The following is an 18,739-nucleotide window of genomic DNA, read 5'->3' as shown; positions in this document are numbered from 1 at the left end:
ATGTTTTTTTTTTTTTTTTTGGCGTCCGACCATTGTAGTGCTTTCTTGTCATATTTGGCGTATTTGCGGTTTCTTATCTACACGGATCGGCACGAGGACCCCAAACACCTCAGCAGATTCGGTTCATGACCCTGCGTCTTGAACATCGAAGCACTTAACCGCTCCGCCGGAGCATCGTCCACTCTCCAACTTCAATCGTATCTGCGCTGTGTATATAGACCTCTCGTTTCAAATATCGTAACCCCCTTGAACCTAGCGACAGATAGGAGACGCATCTTCAAACGTCTCGGCGGCTTGCTTCCCCGGCGGCTTGATTTGAGTAAAAACGCTATACGCGGCGTCTCGTAGCCAGTATACTTACGCACCGATCCTATACGTAAAACATTCAAGTCGCACATAGTGGTTGTCAGAATGTTAAGTAAGAGACGTTTCGCTTCAGCAATTTGACCTGGCACCCTTATACCAGTGGTGAGTATGTTGTGTTCAACTTCATTATGTCTATAGATATGTGAGCTATATACAGGGGCAATGAAAAAAAAACGCGAACAGTGAGGCATCAGCGTTCTCTGATGCTTCGCATTTCTGTTCAAGCAGCTGTAGCGTAGGCTATTTAGACGTAGATGATGGTAAAAACTGTTCATGCACGTCCTCATTCAATGGTCAAAGAGGTGGCCTTATCCTTTATTTCTTTTTATTCTATCATCTATACCCACAATTTGTTTTTCTCTATCTCTCTTCTTATTTGTACTTTCAATCCTCAATCCCCTTCCCCACGCAGAGAAACAAGTCAGCGAATTTTACATGCCGGCTAAATCCTCTGCATTTCAATACAGAGTTCTCTCTCTCTCTCTCTGTCAAGCAGCTGTAGCCTGAATGGTAATGAAAGCGCACTGCAGTCACCCATGATAATCAAGGACCACTCTACAGCATCGTTTTATTGCCGCCTAGCTCAGACGGCGACGAAAACGGCGTGTCGCGCTGTTCGCGTTTCCTTCCCTCCCACCTGTGTTCACGCAGCTGAAGTCACTGTACGGAACACCTTGCCCACGGCGTCCCGGAACGGCAGTTTGAAGGCGAGATCGAAGTCGTCACCGAATTTAACGTATTTTAGGAGTGTAGCCTGACCTGAGGTTGGCGTTCCGCGGTCCGAAAGGAAGAAAAGAGAGACTCGAAGCGTATAGCGTTATTGAAACGACTTAACTGAAATACAAGTTTATATCTGCGCTCATTTTACAGCAGAGCCGTTATTATAGTATAGGTCTGCCATGTGTCGTGCATAAAAAAAAACACCATCATGAGCCGATACGCGCTGGATCACCGTCCAAGTATTCGGTACAGATGGTTAAGAAGCTATAGACTGAAAGGCAGCCGAGTGGGAACTTATTCATCGTTGTGTAGCGCACGGAAATTAATAAAACACAAAATAAAAGAACAGGACAAGCGCTGGAACAGGTCCAACGCTTGGCCTGTTCCCTAATTTTGTGTTTTATCAATTTGTGCACTACCCAACAATGGTTAAAAATAGCAGCTGCAATATGCCGCCCCTAATCGGTGCTCCCATGTGTTCCGTTGTCAATCTTATAACGAACCAGTGTGGTCAGTAGCGGAAGTTTCCCAATTCTCAAGGCACATACTGGCTGTAGAAGTTTTACAGCCTATCCATTGTGGTCGCTGTTTGACATAGGCATAATGTTAAAGAGATAAACGCAAACTAAAGAAAAAAAAGACAAAAATAAGTGAATTAAAGCAGTATGTAGTGTAATATAGAACAGTACGCTATGGCAAAGAGTGAGAAAGAGAGAGGTGAGAGGGTAAAAGTCTATAGCCAAACCAAGACTAACTAGGCATATACCAGCTCTGCTGTGATCCAGCCTTGCACGTCTTCTTTCTTACCACATTTCACCTTGACTTGCATGTTTATAGGGACACTGTAAGCGGAAGGTTTTTGACTCTCGAACTTATCATTTTTCTATTACAAAGAGCAGCGCTTTCACCACGAGAAGACGCTCGGTATAAACGAGGAAACGCGCCACGAGAGGGCACAAGTATCTATATACACTAGCTTGCATGACGTTCCCGCACCAACTCGCCCTCACAACGTATAGATGTTCATTGCGTTTTCCGTGATTGATGATTGATATGTGGGGTTTAACGTCCCAAAACCACCATATGATCATGAGACACGCCGTAGTGGAGGGCTCCGGAAATTTCGGCCACCTGGGGTTCTTTAACGAGCACCCAAATCTGAGCACACGAGCCTACAGCATTTCCGCCTCCATCGAAAATGCAGCCGCCACAGTGACCTGCCGGTCAGCAGCCGAGTACCTTAGCCACTAGACCACCGCGGCGGGGCCATTGCGTCTTCCAGGGCCTATAGGAAATCGTGTTTCAAATAAAAAGAAATTCTTCCAAATGAGACACCAACGTGATACACAAATATTAAGCAACCTTTATCGATTCAATGTGGCGAAAATACGCAAAAAAAAAAGAGTGTGAAAAACTTGGAAGTACGCAACGTCACATTTTGGCGCGAATTTCAAATACGAAGCTTTGAACTTCCGGTTTTTTTTTTATTGCAATCGTGAACCTATAATGGAGGAATAACTGCTATAGTGCTTCAAAGAATGGCTAATCAGCGTGTCCCTTTAATTACCTTTCGGTCACGAAGATGGTCGTCATTTGCGTACAGCCGGGAGGGCGACATTGGGACCCTCCCTCGGAAATTTCAAATTTTGCATGTTTATGTATGCACGCACGCATACAAACGCACTCACGAACATGTATAAGTGATGTTTCAACCCACACGAAATATCATTTTGCTATATACGTCCGCTTAGCTCGGATTTGCAGTTACGTGTGGTCTTCTGAATCAGGTCGTGCTGCAACACCGTTTCTGTTCTTCCAGGTGAGTTCGCCATTTAAGCGGTTGACACGTGGAGCGTACTCAGCCAGATATACCAACCATGAACTTCCTACCCATACTGATGGCCATGTACGGTATGTAACCCTGAACTTACACATACTGGCGGCTGTGTAAGTGCGGTGTAACACGCGAGCTCGAATCTTGCCGGATTAACGCAGGAACACATTGTCCTGCGTTTAGTAATTATTGCTGTTCACGGACTCTCTACTACCGTGGCAAGCCCGTAGCCAGAAACTTTTGTCGGGGGCAGGGAGAGGGGGTGAGAGGGCTGCACTACTTTAAGGCCATGAAAAATACCTATTTCTATCACTTTTTTTTCCTCGTTAAAACACCCCCCCCCCCCTCCCTACGAATTCTCGAAAAAGCCCGAGCTTTTACCCCCGGCTACGGGCGTTCACTGTGGAAAGGGAAAGCAGTGGTAATTTAGACTCAGAAAATATGAATATCTTGTAACAATGCTGATTGTTGGCCTAGTTGGTACTTGCTTAATGACATGCTTTGGCCACAAATAACACACACAGAAAGTAAAGGACCAGTGCTTATGCTTGTCGTTGAGTGTTCCTTTACTTTGTGTGTGTGTGTTATTTGCTGCCAAAGCATGCCATTAATATGAATATCTATTTGCAACATTAAAAAAAATAATCCGTTAATTTATGAGTTGATGTGGTGATTGCCACTCGCCTCTCATTAAGAAATGAGCGACAAATAAGCAAGGTTTTGTGAGAATATTTTCGAAACAATCGCGGAATGTAGGGTCATCGCCTGCGCTCTATTTTCAGAGTAATGTCGCGAAAGAAGTCCGACACGCGAAAAAGATAATATGAAGTATTTTCATCTACACTTTTATTTATCCCCACGTCGGAAATATGTGATCGCAGTCCAGTCCGCAAGAACAACAGACGATTGGGCGAGTTGACAATAGATGATGATCAGAAAGAGCACACAAAAAAAAGCGAAACAAGAGCTTACAGGAGAAGCCCACTAACAAACACTCGAGTACGAAATTTTAAGCGATGGTGCGGCAGACGACCCAACTCGCGGATTTGGGCATCACGCACATATGAGTGTCACAAGGAAAGAGACTGGGGGCAAAGAGTCCCTCACAGTAGAGTACTTTCAGATCAAGCACGATCTGTCAAGAGGGTCCACGATATCACGGCAAGGTTAAACCTCATTGTCTCAACGTGGGAACCACCTATAGCTGAGTCGACAAAAGGGTTGATCTTGAAGATCCGAAAAAAGTTTAACATACCGTACATATGAGTCTAACTTACACGGATCTGAGATCATATCCTGAGACCCATGTTCTCTCTTCAGAAGCGGACTTGTGGGCAGTTCGCTACATTTCAGCCGGCAAAGCTTATCACCTTCACACCGTTCGCACCTCACAATTCATTTTGATTGATTATTTGTTCATTGAAAAGATCATCAACAACTACTCAGGTTTCGTAAACACACACACACACACACACACACACACACACACACACACACACCTGGCAGAAGGCCGACACCACAATGAAAAAGTTCAGCCATTTTTTTTCAGTCGGGCACAACAACGAGAGTTCTGAAGCAAAGTGCGAAATTGCATTTATTTCAAGGGCCCTCTTTTCATACACATGCCTATACGCTCACTCTCTTCGGAGATGCCAGCGCCTGCTCTTTGACGCCACAAAGCAGATAGCATGCTATTGGCTAATGGACGACATAAGGTAAGAGCGGCGGGTGGGTGGAGTGCGCATCTTGTCGCGGGGTGCCCCTGCGTGGCGGCGCCACTGGCCAAAGTCTGCTAACATTACACAGTGGCCACATTAGCGGGCGCAGGAATCACAAATGAAGGGAGTGATCGCATTTCGTCACGCGCGCTCAGGATCGTGATTCCCGCTTACGTAACTTACGTAACCTTAAGTAACCGCTTACGTAATCATGTTTCAGTCAGCAGCTCCCAGCACGCTCTTTGGGACGAGAAAACAAAGTTCAAGCGCACGACAAACTCCTGTAACCATATAGGCGTGCGCTGAGTTCCAATTCAGGGGTGGGGGGAAGGTTATTCGCAACGCCCCCCTCCCTATTATGTCCATGCATGGGGCTGACTCCTGCACTCCCTCCCTATTATATTAATGCGCCCTCCTCTTAGGTGACTAAGGGGGCGGCAGCCCTCCTGCAGCCCCCTCCGTGGGCACGTCTACGCCTGTACCTGTGCTTGTTCTTAACAAATGGGGGAAACGTTTGAGGCAATCGATTTGTGTGGCAGTACACTCTGATGCTGAGGTCATTGAGGTCATTAGATGGTTGATCGGAAATGTGCTACCACTTAAACCGCTGAACTTGATCGAGCTGCACAGTTTCGCAACTCGAAGGTCATGCCCAGTAAGGTAGCCTAAGGTGCTCCCATGTATCTTATTTACCTCCCCGTCCTGTTACATCATAGTATAATCCCGCTTTATTGATTGCTCGACAGTAAATAACCCAACATTCCCAAGAAACTCTGTTGACGCTTTTTTTTTCTAGGAATGAGAACACCTAAAGAAGATGATGACTTCGAGCTGACGGGCCGCAGTGGCGTGCCGATGGCCGCAGTGCCACGCAGTTACGAACTGCGCTCCAACGTCGTGCTGGACGACTCGGCTTACATGTACGACGAGCTGAGCAAGGAAGACTTCGGAGACATTGCGCTTTCCGTGAAGCGCACGCAGGAGGCGCCTTACTACAGCCACTCCGAAGCCACGAAAAGCCTATCCTTCCCGGATCTACCAGGGCATTTCGACATTTCCGGAAACCTCAAGTACTTCGTGCCCCAGGGTCCGCACAAGGTTAGTCCTCGATCCCCGAGGTTGGTCTACAAAGCTTACACTAAAGGAGAGATCGCTCAGGCAGTTGGTGAGTATTCCCTCTAGAACACTGCACACAAACGCGAACAGAAATGAATCAAGACACCACGATCGCCGACTAACGGCTGGAAAATAAGGCGCACAACGGCGGCAGAAAAAGAAGGCACGAGAACTTATCCGCGAATGTCAAGCGATTGCCTGCAGGCTTGCGCAGATACGTTTTCGTGCTTACTCGGTGGGACAACTCCCGACACGAGGTCAGAAATTAGGCAGCACGCGCGCGGTGTCGTGGAGGAGGCTTTACTGTATTGACGTGTATAGTCGGATACTGTATAAAAAGCCAGGGAAGGCCCCGCGCAGACGACGGAAGCGCGGCAGCCGATCACCTCGGCGACTAAAGAAATAGTCCCGCTCTCGCTCTCGGCAACGTTCTTTGTAGGCGGGATCAACAGCCGTCCGGCTCATGACGTCAGTCTAGTGCACACGCCCATTGGTGCAGGCTTGTGTGCATCCGCCTTTGAGGAGGAAATGGCACTGACGTCCAAAGTTGTAACCGACTATACTCAAACCAAAACAGGCCACGGCTTCTCATACCAGCTCGTTTGATTATATCCTCCTGAGACCCGGCTATGGGAAATTTGTCCAATATGTTGCATATTGTAACACAGTGCGTCACTGCTTCCAAATCGCTGCTTATCTTGTTTAGGTGAAGCCCCGGTTCCTGCTGCACTCAAACAAGGCCAACGATCCCGGCAAGCTCCTCTTCGAAACCGGCTTGGATCGGATTGGCTTCAGTGACATGGCATCGCTGATCGATGCTGGCCAGAAGCTGTACATAATCGTGCACGGATTTCTGAGCAGTGCCAAGACGGAGTGGATGCAGGAAATGAAGGACGAGATACTGGACAAGGTATATGATACGCAAGTACTCGCTGCGTGCTTGTCTATTGCTGTACCGAAATAGATGATTATATATATTGTCGTAGTGCAACGCGAACAAAAGATGACAGCAGCTTACGGCAGCGAAATAAGCGTATTCAGGATCAGCTGTACACCAAGATGCCTGCTTCGTTGTCGTCCCGAAAAAGCACCTGACCCACTAGCTGGAATCTACGAAACATTCCTATCATCGTTCTTTTTCGTATAAACACGTGTCACTTGCCCCTCCTTATAAGAGCATCGCCCCGATGCTGATGCAGACGCACAGTATTTTTTTTAACGTGCAGTCAGTCACTCACGTACGGCTTCATACGCACTACATGAACAAGTTCAGGCTGGTGCTGGCGACGTCTAAGGCATTGGGGACTGTCGGAGACAACCTCGTAGGTGACGTCACTTAGCTGGCGCGATACTCGGTATGGCCCGAAATATCGCCTTAGCAGCTTCTCGGACAGTCCACGTTTTCGTACGGGTGTCCAAACCCACACCCTGTCACCGATTTTGTACGTTACAGTTCTATGGCGAGCATTGTAGCGGCCTGCATCGTAGTCTTGTCGCTGGTGGATCCGTAAGCGGGCGAGCTGTCTAGCTTCTTCCGCGCGTTCAGTGAACACGTCAGCGCCTGTGTCGGTAGCGTCCCATTCATGTGGCAACATCGTATCCAGCATAGTCCGTACCTCCCGTCCGTGAACCAAGCTGAAAGGAGTCATGCGAGTCGTCTCTTGTTTAGCCGTATTGTATGCGAACGTGATATAGGGTAAAATCTCGTCCCAATTCTTATGTTGGACGTCCACGTACATCGACAGCATGTCTTCAATCGTCTTGTTGAGGCGCTCCGTTAGTACATTTGTTTGCGGGTGGTACGCAGTGGTCTTACGGTGAGTCGTTCCACTAAGCATCAGGACGTGGTCTAAAATAGCTGCCGTAAATGCTTTTCCGCGGTCCGTGATCACAATAGTCGGAGCACCGTGGCCTAGCACAATATTTTCAATGAAAAATCTCGCCACTTCCACTGCGGTGCTCTTTTGGACAGCTTTTGTTTCGGCATACCTGGTTAGGTAGTCTGTCGCGACTATAACCCAGCGATTGCCTGCTGTAGAAGTAGGAAGGGGTCCCAAAATATCCATTCCTATCTGTTGAAACGGTGTACGTGGAACCTGAACTGGTTGCAGCTGACCGGCGGGTCTCTTTGGAGGTGACTTGCGTCGCTGGCAATCGATGCAAGTGTGAACGTGGTGCTTGACGGCTGTTGTGAGTCGTGGCCAGTAGTATCCCTGCTGTACTCTTGCCAATATGCGAGTGTAGCCTAAATAGCCAGACGTCGGCTCATTGTGACATGCTTGGAGCACTTCAGTTCGAAGAGGTGCAGGAATAACGAGCAAATAGGGAGCTCCGATGGACGAAAAGTTTCTCTTGTAGAGGACGCCATTGCGTAAGCAAAACGACGATAATGTCCTTGCAAAGACTCTAGGTGCCCTCGAAGAACTTCCGTCCACGTAATTAATCAAATCAAGCAATTCAGGGTCACTTCGTTGTTGTTGGGCAATCGTGGACGCGTCGAAAACCCCAAGGAAGGCCATATCATCGTCGTCAGAAAGAGAAGCTGACTGTACTGGTGATCCAGACAGGCAGTCGGCGTCCGTATGACGCTTCCCAGACTTGTGTATGACCGTCATATCAAACTCTTGTAACTTCAGACTCCACCGTGCTAATCGGCCGGTTGGATCTCTTAAATTAGTCAACAAACAGAGGGAATGATGGTCTCTTATAACTTTGAAAGGGCGGCCATACAAGTACGGGCGAAATTTCATAGCTGCCCAGACCACGGCGAAGCATTCTTTCTCAATTGTTGAATAATTGGCCTCAGCGCGTGTTAGCGTCCTGCTTGCGTAGGCGATCACTCGTTCCGTGTCTTCTTGCCACTGCACAAGCACAGCTCCGAGGCCTACATTGCTTGCGTCAGTGTGAAGCATTGTTGGCGCTTGTTCGTCGAAGTGAGCAAGCACTGGGGGTGTTTGAAGACGTTGGCGGAGGTCATTAAACGCTGCTTGCTGTTCGTGATTCCACTCAAAGGTGGCGTCGTCTCTAGTGAGGCGAGTTAACGGCGACGCAATCCGTGCAAAGTCGGCGATGAACCGGCAATAGTAGGCGCATAGGCCCAGAAAGCACCTGACAGCTTTCTTATCGGACGGTACTGGGAACTGTGCCACAGCCGCAAGTTTTTCGGGATCAGGCCGAACGCCGGTACAGCTGACGACATGACCAAGAAACAGCAGTTCTTCAAAACAAAAGTGGCATTTCTCTGGTTTCAATGTGAGGCCTGCAGAGCGTATGGCTCGTAAAACAACTTCTAGCCTCTTGAGATGCTCTTCAAAAGTAGTAGAAAACACTATGACGTCGTCTAGATAAACTAAACAGGTCTTCCATTTTAACCCTGAAAGTACAGTGCCCATGAGCCTTTGAAAAGTAGCGGGCGCTGAGCACAGACCGAAGGGTAGAACTTTAAATTTATATAAACCATCCGGCGTCACAAAAGCGGTTTTTTCCCGATCTCTTGGGTCTACCTCGATCTGCCAATATCCACTTCTGAGGTCCATTGAAGAAAAGTAGCGAGCGTTTCGAAGCCTATCGAGGGAGTCATCAATACGTGGAAGCGGATACACATCTTTCTTAGTCACTTGATTCAGCTTCCTGTAATCCACGCAAAAACGCAGAGTACCGTCCTTTTTCTTAACTAATACTACAGGCGATGCCCACGGGCTCTGTGATGGCTGAATCACATCATCTTCAAGCATTTTAGCGACTTGTTGCTGTATCACTTCCCGTTATTTTGGAGCCACACGATAAGGATTCTGGTGTATAGGCCTTGCTGCGTCGTGGGTAATTATTCGATGCTTTGTTAGCGGCGTTCGACCGACCCGTGATGTCGATGAAAAGCAGTCCTGGAATTCTGCTAGCAGCTCAAGAAGTCTAGTTCGTTCGTCCCTTGACAACGTAGTACCAACGTCAAGATTAGGTAGTGATTCTTCTTGAGGTGCTTCGGCTAGGGCCGATAAACTGCCTTGGATTTCTGCAGTAGTGTCAAAGTAAGCAACGGCTGTACCCTTCGGGAGATGTCGGCGCTCAGTGCTGAAGTTAGTGAGCAGCAAGTTTGTGCGTCCAGCAGTGACAGTGACACGACCTCGAGCAACTGAAATACCGTGGCTAAATATCAGTGAGCTTATTTGGTCAGCAATGCCGTCGCCGTCAAACGGCTCATCCCCTGCCACCGAAACAAGCGTACACGATCGTGGCGGGACGACCACATCGTCATCCGTCAGACGCAAAGGCCCTGAACAAGACGTATGTCTCGGCTCTGAACAATCGACTAAAGTAGGGCTGTTGTTGCGAAATGTAATGACACTGTCAGGGATGTTGATCACGGCGCCATGTTCTCTCAAGAAATCCATTCCGATAATCAGGTCTTTACAGCATGAAGCGAGAACGACGAACGTCGCCACGAAAGTAGAGCCACCGATGTCGAGCCTTGCTGTGCACATTCCGACAGGCATCAGTAATTGGCCGCCTGCCGTCCTTAAGTGAGGTCCCGTCCACGCTGTCTTTACTTTCTTGAGGCGTACGGCAAGGTCATCACTGATAATAGAGAAGTCAGCCCCGGTGTCGACTAAAGCTTTGACTTGCTGTCCATCCACAAGAACGGTAAGGCCTGGGGTCACGGTTTCGTCGGTATTACGTCTTGTCGGCTTTACAGCGTCCTGAGGTGGGAGTAATGGGGGCTTTTTTTCTTCGTCTTGACAGCCTGCAACCTTACCCCCGGAGGTCGCCGCCTTCAGTTTCCCCGGTGTGGGCTGGGTGACCTCGCTCCTCTGGTGTCGGCAAAAGGGTGGCGCTGCAACGAAGGTGACTGGGCAGGAGAAGGAGAGCGTGGTCGATGTCAGAAGACCGGCTTGTAATCAGTTGTAGCCTCGTTATCATTGTTACGGCGGCGGTCGAATGGGTGTCGAGGTACCGGAGGTCCTTGAGAACCGACATCTCCACGGCGGGATACGTACTCGTTGGCATGTCGAATGTCAAACCATGGCCTGAGAGGGCGAGACGGATCGGCGCGGTGCCAGCAATAGCGGGATATGTGGCCTACACCTCCGCAGTTGAAACAGAGTGGACGCCTGTCGGCAGTGCGCCAGGTGTCTGTTCGGCGAAGCTGTGGTTGCCGTGATGACTCCTCACGCGACGAAGGCCATGGCAAGCCAGAAGACGACTGGTCGTATGGGGGCTGGATGGATGGGCACCACGATGTCTCCCCTTGTGGTGGTGACCAAGGAACAGTTGCAGGTGGCGGGTAGTATGAAGGCGGAGCGGGTGGGGAGCTTCGAAGGGTGGCGGCGTACGTCATGGGACGTTGTTCGGGGGCAGGATCAGCTGTCAAGAATGCTTGGCGGATTTCGTCACGGACGACTTGAGCGACGGATGCCATGGGTGTATCCACTACCGGAGTCCGCAGCCTTTGCAATTCTTCACGAACAATGTCTCTAATCATGTCACGTAAGGAGCTATGACTGTCAAACGTCACAGCGGCGGCCTCAGTTTGGGGGCTGCTGCACAAGCGGTCATATTGTCGGCAGCGTTGGTGAAGGGCCCGCTCGATAGCCGACGCTTCTTTAATGAAGTTCTCTACAGTGCTTGGCGGGTTGCGCAGAAGTCCGGCGAACAGCTGCTCTTTCACGCCACGCATGAGGTAGCGCAACTTCCTATCTTCAGTCATCTGCGGGTCAGCCCTCCGAAATAAACGTGTCATGTCTTTGGCGAACATGGCAACCGTTTCATTGGGTTTTTGGACCCTTAGCTCTAGTAGTTGGTGGGCGCGGTCACGTCTGTCGACATTGGCAAAAGTTTCAACCATCTTCTTGCGAAAGTCGGTCCATGTGGACAGGTTGCCTTCTCTGTTCTCGTACCAAGTACGAGCGCTGTCATCGAGATAGAAGTAGGCCCGGCCGAGCTTTTCCTGTGCAGACCAGTGGTTGATCTTCGCAACACGGTCATAGTGGTCTAACCAATCTTCTACATCTTCGTGTGCGCCACCACCAAAGTGTTTAGGCTCCAGCGATTGAAAAAACGTTACCTGGGATGGAGCGGGAGCACTGGTGCCGAGAAGTACAGGCTGGGGGCCGGTGTTAGCCATTTCTAGATGTCTGGTAGAGGTTTTCTGCGAGGGGTTGCAGTCTGGAGGAATACCTCGTAGCCGACGACTGAATCGATGGACAGGGGTTGCAGTAGGCACGTCCGGGCTAGATGAACGGCTCCCACTAGGACTGTGAAGCATCGGGCAGCGTCACGGCCCAGCTCCTCCACCAGTGTCGCAGTGCAACGCGAACAAAAGATGGCAGCAGCTTACGGCAGCGAAAAGAGCGTATTCAGGATCAGCTGTACAGCTGTTGTTGTTGTTGTTGTTGCCCCTTCGCACTGGCACATACCCACTATGGGGGATTGGCCATGAAATCTAGAAGTATCCTATATGAGATATATTAAAAGGTTTATCCTTAATGAAAAAACTAATGATGTAATAGAAAATAATAATTATCTAAAAAGGAATATTAAACTAAACAAATAATTGAAGATTGAATCAAGAAGAGAAAAGGTGAGGTAATACTACAGTGGAAGACAGAAATTTTGAGTAGACCAGACAATCGAGCTTATCTCACCCGGTCACAATCAAATGAATATGCAAATTTCATTCAAAATTAGACAAGTGTCTTCAGAAATATATTTAAGCAGGCATTATTATGACATGCGCTTTGATTCTCGAATGAAATTGCATACAGCATCGAATACGCTCCTGTGGCAATGTCCCAAGCTAAAGGCACCGAAACTTAGAACATTATCTGCAGTTAAATTTAAACCTACTGCTTGAAACGGAACAATTAAAAGTCTTTTCCTAATTAATGAATAGTTTTTACATGTTATAAAGTAATGCTCTATTGTTTCCGTTTCTTCACAGAATGGACACAGGGGGGATATCGCCAGACCAGCTCTGTGCAAGTAAAAGTTTAATGGAGGGACACGACATCGAAATTTGGTTAAAATAACTTCTAACTTTTTAGATTGACTCCACTGAGGTTTCCAGGGGTATGTTAGGTGCTGATAGTCCGTATATTTAGTAATATTTTCCATAATATCCGTATAAATAGCCCATTTTCTATATCTGATCGACACTATGTGTTCCGATTCTGGTAGTACCGAGATCACAGGGCCATCAAGTGTGGCTCGAGATAGTGAATCGGCTATTTCATTCAACCGTATGCCACAGTGTCCCGGGACCCAGACTAACTTCAGGAACTTCACATGAGGTGGAACTAATGTTTGTAATGTCGCTAGAGCTCTTGATTGTTCTGAAGCTGTGAGAGTAGTACACAGCGAAAGAGAATCAGTAATTATCATTGCACTCTCTTCGTTTGAAGGAAGTTTTCGTAGCGCTAAAATAATAGCCAGGAGCTCAGCTTCGAAAACCGGAGTGAAGTCTGGTAGTCTTACCGAGAATGACCAACCGAGGTAATCTGAGACGATTCCTACTGCTGCCTTTTCTTTATTCACAGAAGCGTCTGTGGCTATTATGTTCTTTATTTCCGCATGAGCTATGTAGTCTTCTAACCTGTCATTTAAGTAACTCGAAGATTGAAACTTAGATAGTGGGGGAAAAATTTCATCACATTCTATCGTAATATTGTGATTTAATGCTTTGGTTCCAATTACCGATCTGATATCCACCTTTATGCTTTCAAGTTTCTTTTGTACAAAAATAATCTGGGGAGTACGAAAGCGTGGCCAGTGAGCGAGGAAGAAGGCGTCGGGGTCACTAATAAAGGCATATGCAGACCGTCTCGCTGATAAGCCGTAAAATTTCAAGTATGTTTGTACTGTTAAGATACGGAATCGGCAAAGAATAGTTGGTATGCGAGCTTCCTGATATAGTACATTAATAGCGACATACCTGGGGAGTCGCAAACACAACCGTAACGCTTCTCGCTCTAATAGAACTAACGGTTTAATTTTGTACGTAGGGCCACCCGAAAAAAATATACACCCAAATTCGAGTATTGGGCGCATGTACATTTTATATATCATTAATAAGGTGTGTCTACGTAACCCATATTTTCTGTTGCTCAACCTTCGCAATAAGCCTGAAGCTCGTTGTGCCTTTGCCACGTTATAGTCTATGTGAGGGCTCCAGTTAAGTTTCTCGTTATAAATAATGCCCAAATATTTGATAGACTCTACTTGTGGAATCGGTTCCTGATTATAAAGTACTGAAATTTGAATAGAATCTGCTATAGGGAACACCAGGAGCGCACTTTTACTTATGTTTAGAGACAATGAATTTGAATGCAGCCAAATTTCAAGAGAATACATGTACTTTTGCAATTTTTGATGCAAAGAATAAATGTCACTATCTGCAACGAAAAATGCAATGTCGTCTGCATAAATGTAGACAGTGATATCTCGTTCAATGGGAATTGAGCTCATCAACACATTGAATAACAGCGGAGATAGGACCGCCCCTTGAGGTACTCCACGTTGCTGTTTGAATTTAGATGAGTGACATCCATCCTTTGCACAATAAAATTCTCTCGATTTTAGAAACTCTGCTACCCAATCAACAATATACCGCGGAAAGTCACATTCGTGTAAAGAATTCAATAAAATTGAGTGCTCAACGCTATCATAAGCTTTAGCTATGTCTAGTGTTACTAGTACCGCGTATTGTCGTCTTTTTCGGGCAAGCTGTATTCGGCTCTCTAAGTCGGCATGAGCACACCAAATTGAGCATTCGCTACGAAAACCTATTTGAAATGGTTTCAATATTAGCTTGTCAGCCATCCAAACTTTTATTCTATTATTGAGAACTCTCTCTATAATTTTGATCAGGTGAGATGTTAGAGAGATTGGTCTGATGTTGTCAATGTTAAAACCTGACCCTTGTTTTTTTAATATGGGAATCACTCTAGCTATTTTCCAGTCATGTGGTATCCAGGCATTGCTTAAGGAATAGTTTATAAGGTTGAGGACGTCGCCGGGTGATATCTGGAATAAAATTTTAATCATAGGAACTGTTATACCGTCAGGACCAGGAGCCGAAGAGGGTAAGTTTCTAATTACGCTTGACATTTCGGACAATGTCACTTTTTCGTAGTCAGTCTTTATAGAGGACTTTTGCCAGTTGATTGTCAAAGTCGACGAAAATCTGTTAGCTAAACCTCTTCCGATTGCCTCTAACGAATTAGTCATTTCTTCCGTCGATAACCTGTCATAATCAGAGTTAGCTAGAGACGGCAGAATTTTGCGCGATCTCATATATCGGAATAACGCTTTCTTATTTCTAGGTTTGGAAAGAAAGTCGAAATGTTTTTTGTCGTAGTCTTCTTTAGCTTTAGCCACGGTGCGCTTAAATGTAGCAGCAATAAACTTGTAATCTGCCCAATTTTTGGGGGACTGATTATGAATTAGCTGCTTCCAAGCCGCTTGTCGTCGTCTATGATCACGAGAGCACTCAGAATTCCACCACTGGCTACAAGGCTTTCTCGTATCAGACTCAATAGAAAATTCTGCTTTTTTGAACGTTCTTTTAATTACCGCACTTAATTTCATGGCTTTATTTTCATCGTTGTCTTCAGTGGGGGTAGTCAAAGCAACTTCTAGGTCATTTTTAAATTTGGAATAATTGATAAAGGTTCGAGCTTGGGAGTAAGATGGAATAATGGGGCAAGAAATTTCAAACAGTACTGGTAAGTGGTCACTGTTGGTGGCGCAGTCTAGAGTAGTCCAAGATACGCTAGAAATACCCGAGCTTATAAAACTCAAATCTAAGGCAGAGCGGGATCGGTCTCGGATAAATGTGGGAGTTCTAGCGTTGAGGCATGATAAATTATGGTCTATAGACCAGTCCCACAAGCGTTGTCCACATTGATCAGTCCTAAAACCCCAACTAGTGTGGTGAGAATTAAAATCTCCAACCATAATTTTTTCTGTGCACCACGAACTAACAGCCATGTCTAAACATCGCGTGTCTTGTACACCCAGAGGAAAGTAAAGATTTACCAGAGAGAAGGGAGAGCATCCAGGCAAGGTGATGTCTAAAGCGAAAATTTCACATTCGGGGGATATACTTTTGTACGAAGTTTTGATCTTTGAACTAATTTTATTATTGACAAAGAACGCTAAACCTCCACCTTTGGATGGGCGATCCAGGCGAAAAGACCGGAAATTAGGTAGGTAAAACGAATTATGTGCTGACAGCCACGTTTCTTGCAGTGCAATAATGTCTGGATGGAATTTACAAGATAAATACAATAAATCTGTACTAGCTGAATGAATAGATCGGCAGTTCCAATGAAGAATTTTGATAGAACCTATCATTTTGACAGAATTGTTTCGGCAACTACCTTATCTAAAATGCTGTCTTTAAGAAAATCGCTCTTCGATAGGTTCTCCTTCTGGTATTTTTTGTTTTTTGAATGTTTTGAAGAGCCAGTATTTTTGGAGACAGGGGATCGAGTGCGCTTTAGGGATTTGATGTCCATGTCCATATCATCATAATCCTGATCATCCTCTAGTATGTCTTCACCTATCCTCTGGTTGTCTGTACAAGAGGGCCCTGCAGCCTGTACCCCTGAAGGAGATGACTCTGCGTCTGCTTCACTTGGTGGGAGAGTTACGTTGTCTTGGGAAGTATCCTTCATATCTCTTGGTGTCCCATATATTTGCGTCAACTGAGTGGCTACAATATGAGATAAGGAGTCACAAAGGGTGGAGGCCAGGCGATCTATAGCTTTCTCCATCGCTTTTTCAATCATGTCTGCAATGGACACTGAAAGAGAAGCTTCTAAAGTTGCATTATGTCGGGCTGCAACACCAGCATATCCCTGGGTTCTTGCCTGAATTTCAGCGATGGCGTCTTTTCGTGAACAGCGTCTGCGATCAACAATTTCCATAATTTGAGTCTCCCGCGCTTTGGCTGAGCAATTAGCGTTATCTGCGCAGTGCTGCTCATGACAAAGACAACACTTTTCTTCAGTACAATTGCATTCATTTGCAGTATGTGCCTCACCACATTTTCGGCATCTGGGAGCTGACCTACATCCTTTTAAAGTGTGTCCATAGCGCCAACATTTCTGACACTGGAGGGGACGAGGTGACAGTTGTTCGACTCTGAATATTAAAGGCCACGCCTTGATTTCAGTGGGGCGAATCGACCCGGCAAATGTGACAATTACAGACTCAGTAGGGATCTTTGTCTGTTCTACAACTCGTGAGCATCTATAAACTGCAATAGCACCTGCCTCAGAGAACATCTCTAGGACCTCAGCTGGAGTCATGTTGATGTCTACGCCTCGGACAATACCTCTGACGCATGCTAGGTGAGGAGGAATGAAGGCGCTCACCGGATTGGTAGCGAACATCGAGCATTTAAGTAAGTCTTTGACACAGAGCTGGTCAGGAGAAAAGCAGACAATGCCTCCCTTGCCAAACTGCCGGACCTCTGTGATGGTGTGATAGTGAGTTGTCGCTGCTTTGAGTTCCGACTGGATCACTTTAGGGTTTTTCATCTTAATGACTCCGTCGTTGCTTGGGACTAGGGCCACAGGAACGGAAGCGACGCCATTGCGTAGGAACTGGTCCACTGGTAGCTCCTGCGGTGAAAGAGAAGCAGACCAGAGATAAGTCCCTGGTCCAGGCGAAGAAAGCGGCATCTGTCTGGATTGACTAGCCAGAAGGGTACTAGCTAATCAATGCTAAGGCTTTAGATACGCCTATCCAAGAAGAAATTCAGTAGAGGCTACTCAGATTTCAGCCAAACCCCCAGAGCAAGCAAGCGTGCGAGCGCGCGAGCGTTGCGTTGACACCTTCGAGGTGGTTCTCAGTTCTTCAGCTGTACAGCTGTTGTTGTTGTTGTTGCCCCTTCGCACTGGCACATACCCACTATGGGGGATTGGCCATGAAATCTAGAAGTATCCTATATGAGATATATTAAAAGGTTTATCCTTAATGAAAAAACTAATGATGTAATAGAAAATAATAATTAACTAAAAAGGAATATTAAACTAAACAAATAATTGAAGATTGAATCAAGAAGAGAAAAGGTGAGGTAATACTACAGTGGAAGACAGAAATTTTGAGTAGACCAGACAATCGAGCTTATCTCACCCGGTCACAATCAAATGAATATGCAAATTTCATTCAAAATTAGACAAGTGTCTTCAGAAATATATTTAAGCAGGCATTATTATGACATGCGCTTTGATTCTCGAATGAAATTGCATACAGCATCGAATACGCTCCTGTGGCAATGTCCCAAGCTAAAGGCACCGAAACTTAGAACATTATCTGCAGTTAAATTTAAACCTACTGCTTGAAACGGAACAATTAAAAGTCTTTTCCTAATTAATGAATAGTTTTTACATGTTATAAAGTAATGCTCTATTGTTTCCGTTTCTTCACAGAATGGACACAGGGGGGATATCGCCAGACCAGCTCTGTGCAAGTAAAAGTTTAATGGAGGGACACGACATCGAAATTTGGTTAAAATAACTTCTAACTTTTTAGATTGACTCCACTGAGGTTTCCAGGGGTATGTTAGGTGCTGATAGTCCGTATATTTAGTAATATTTTCCATAATATCCGTATAAATAGCCCATTTTCTATATCTGATCGACACTATGTGTTCCGATTCTGGTAGTACCGAGATCACAGGGCCATCAAGTGTGGCTCGAGATAGTGAGTCGGCTATTTCATTCAACCGTATGCCACAGTGTCCCGGGACCCAGACTAACCTCAGGAACTTCACATGAGGTGGAACTAATGTTTGTAATGTCGCTAGAGCTCTTGATTGTTCTGAAGCTGTGAGAGTAGTACACAGCGAAAGAGAATCAGTAATTATCATTGCACTCTCTTCGTTTGAAGGAAGTTTTCGTAGCGCTAAAATAATAGCCAGGAGCTCAGCTTCGAAAACCGGAGTGAAGTCTGGTAGTCTTACCGAGAATGACCAACCGAGGTA

The 18,739-nt window shown here is 46.4% G+C and overlaps 1 protein-coding gene across 1 annotated transcript in view; it reads left to right on the top strand.

Annotated features, from left to right (window-relative positions):
• Positions 1 to 333: 333 nt before the first annotated feature.
• The window catches only part of LOC119180978 (phospholipase A1 4), a 28,044-nt gene continuing 9,638 nt past the window's right edge, over positions 334 to 18,739 (top strand). Inside the window, exons 1-4 of the mRNA XM_037432131.2 lie at positions 334 to 468; positions 2,906 to 2,997; positions 5,435 to 5,736; positions 6,461 to 6,664. Of these exons, the coding sequence (XP_037288028.2) occupies positions 2,964 to 2,997; positions 5,435 to 5,736; positions 6,461 to 6,664 (540 nt within the window). The 5' untranslated portion in view covers positions 334 to 468; positions 2,906 to 2,963. The remainder of the gene's footprint in view (positions 469 to 2,905; positions 2,998 to 5,434; positions 5,737 to 6,460; positions 6,665 to 18,739) is intronic.

The sequence above is a fragment of the Rhipicephalus microplus genome, chromosome 10 (genome assembly GCF_043290135.1).
Source record: "Rhipicephalus microplus isolate Deutch F79 chromosome 10, USDA_Rmic, whole genome shotgun sequence".
Classification (NCBI taxonomy): Eukaryota; Metazoa; Arthropoda; class Arachnida; order Ixodida; family Ixodidae; genus Rhipicephalus; species Rhipicephalus microplus.
This window is presented reverse-complemented; position numbering and strand designations above follow the sequence as displayed.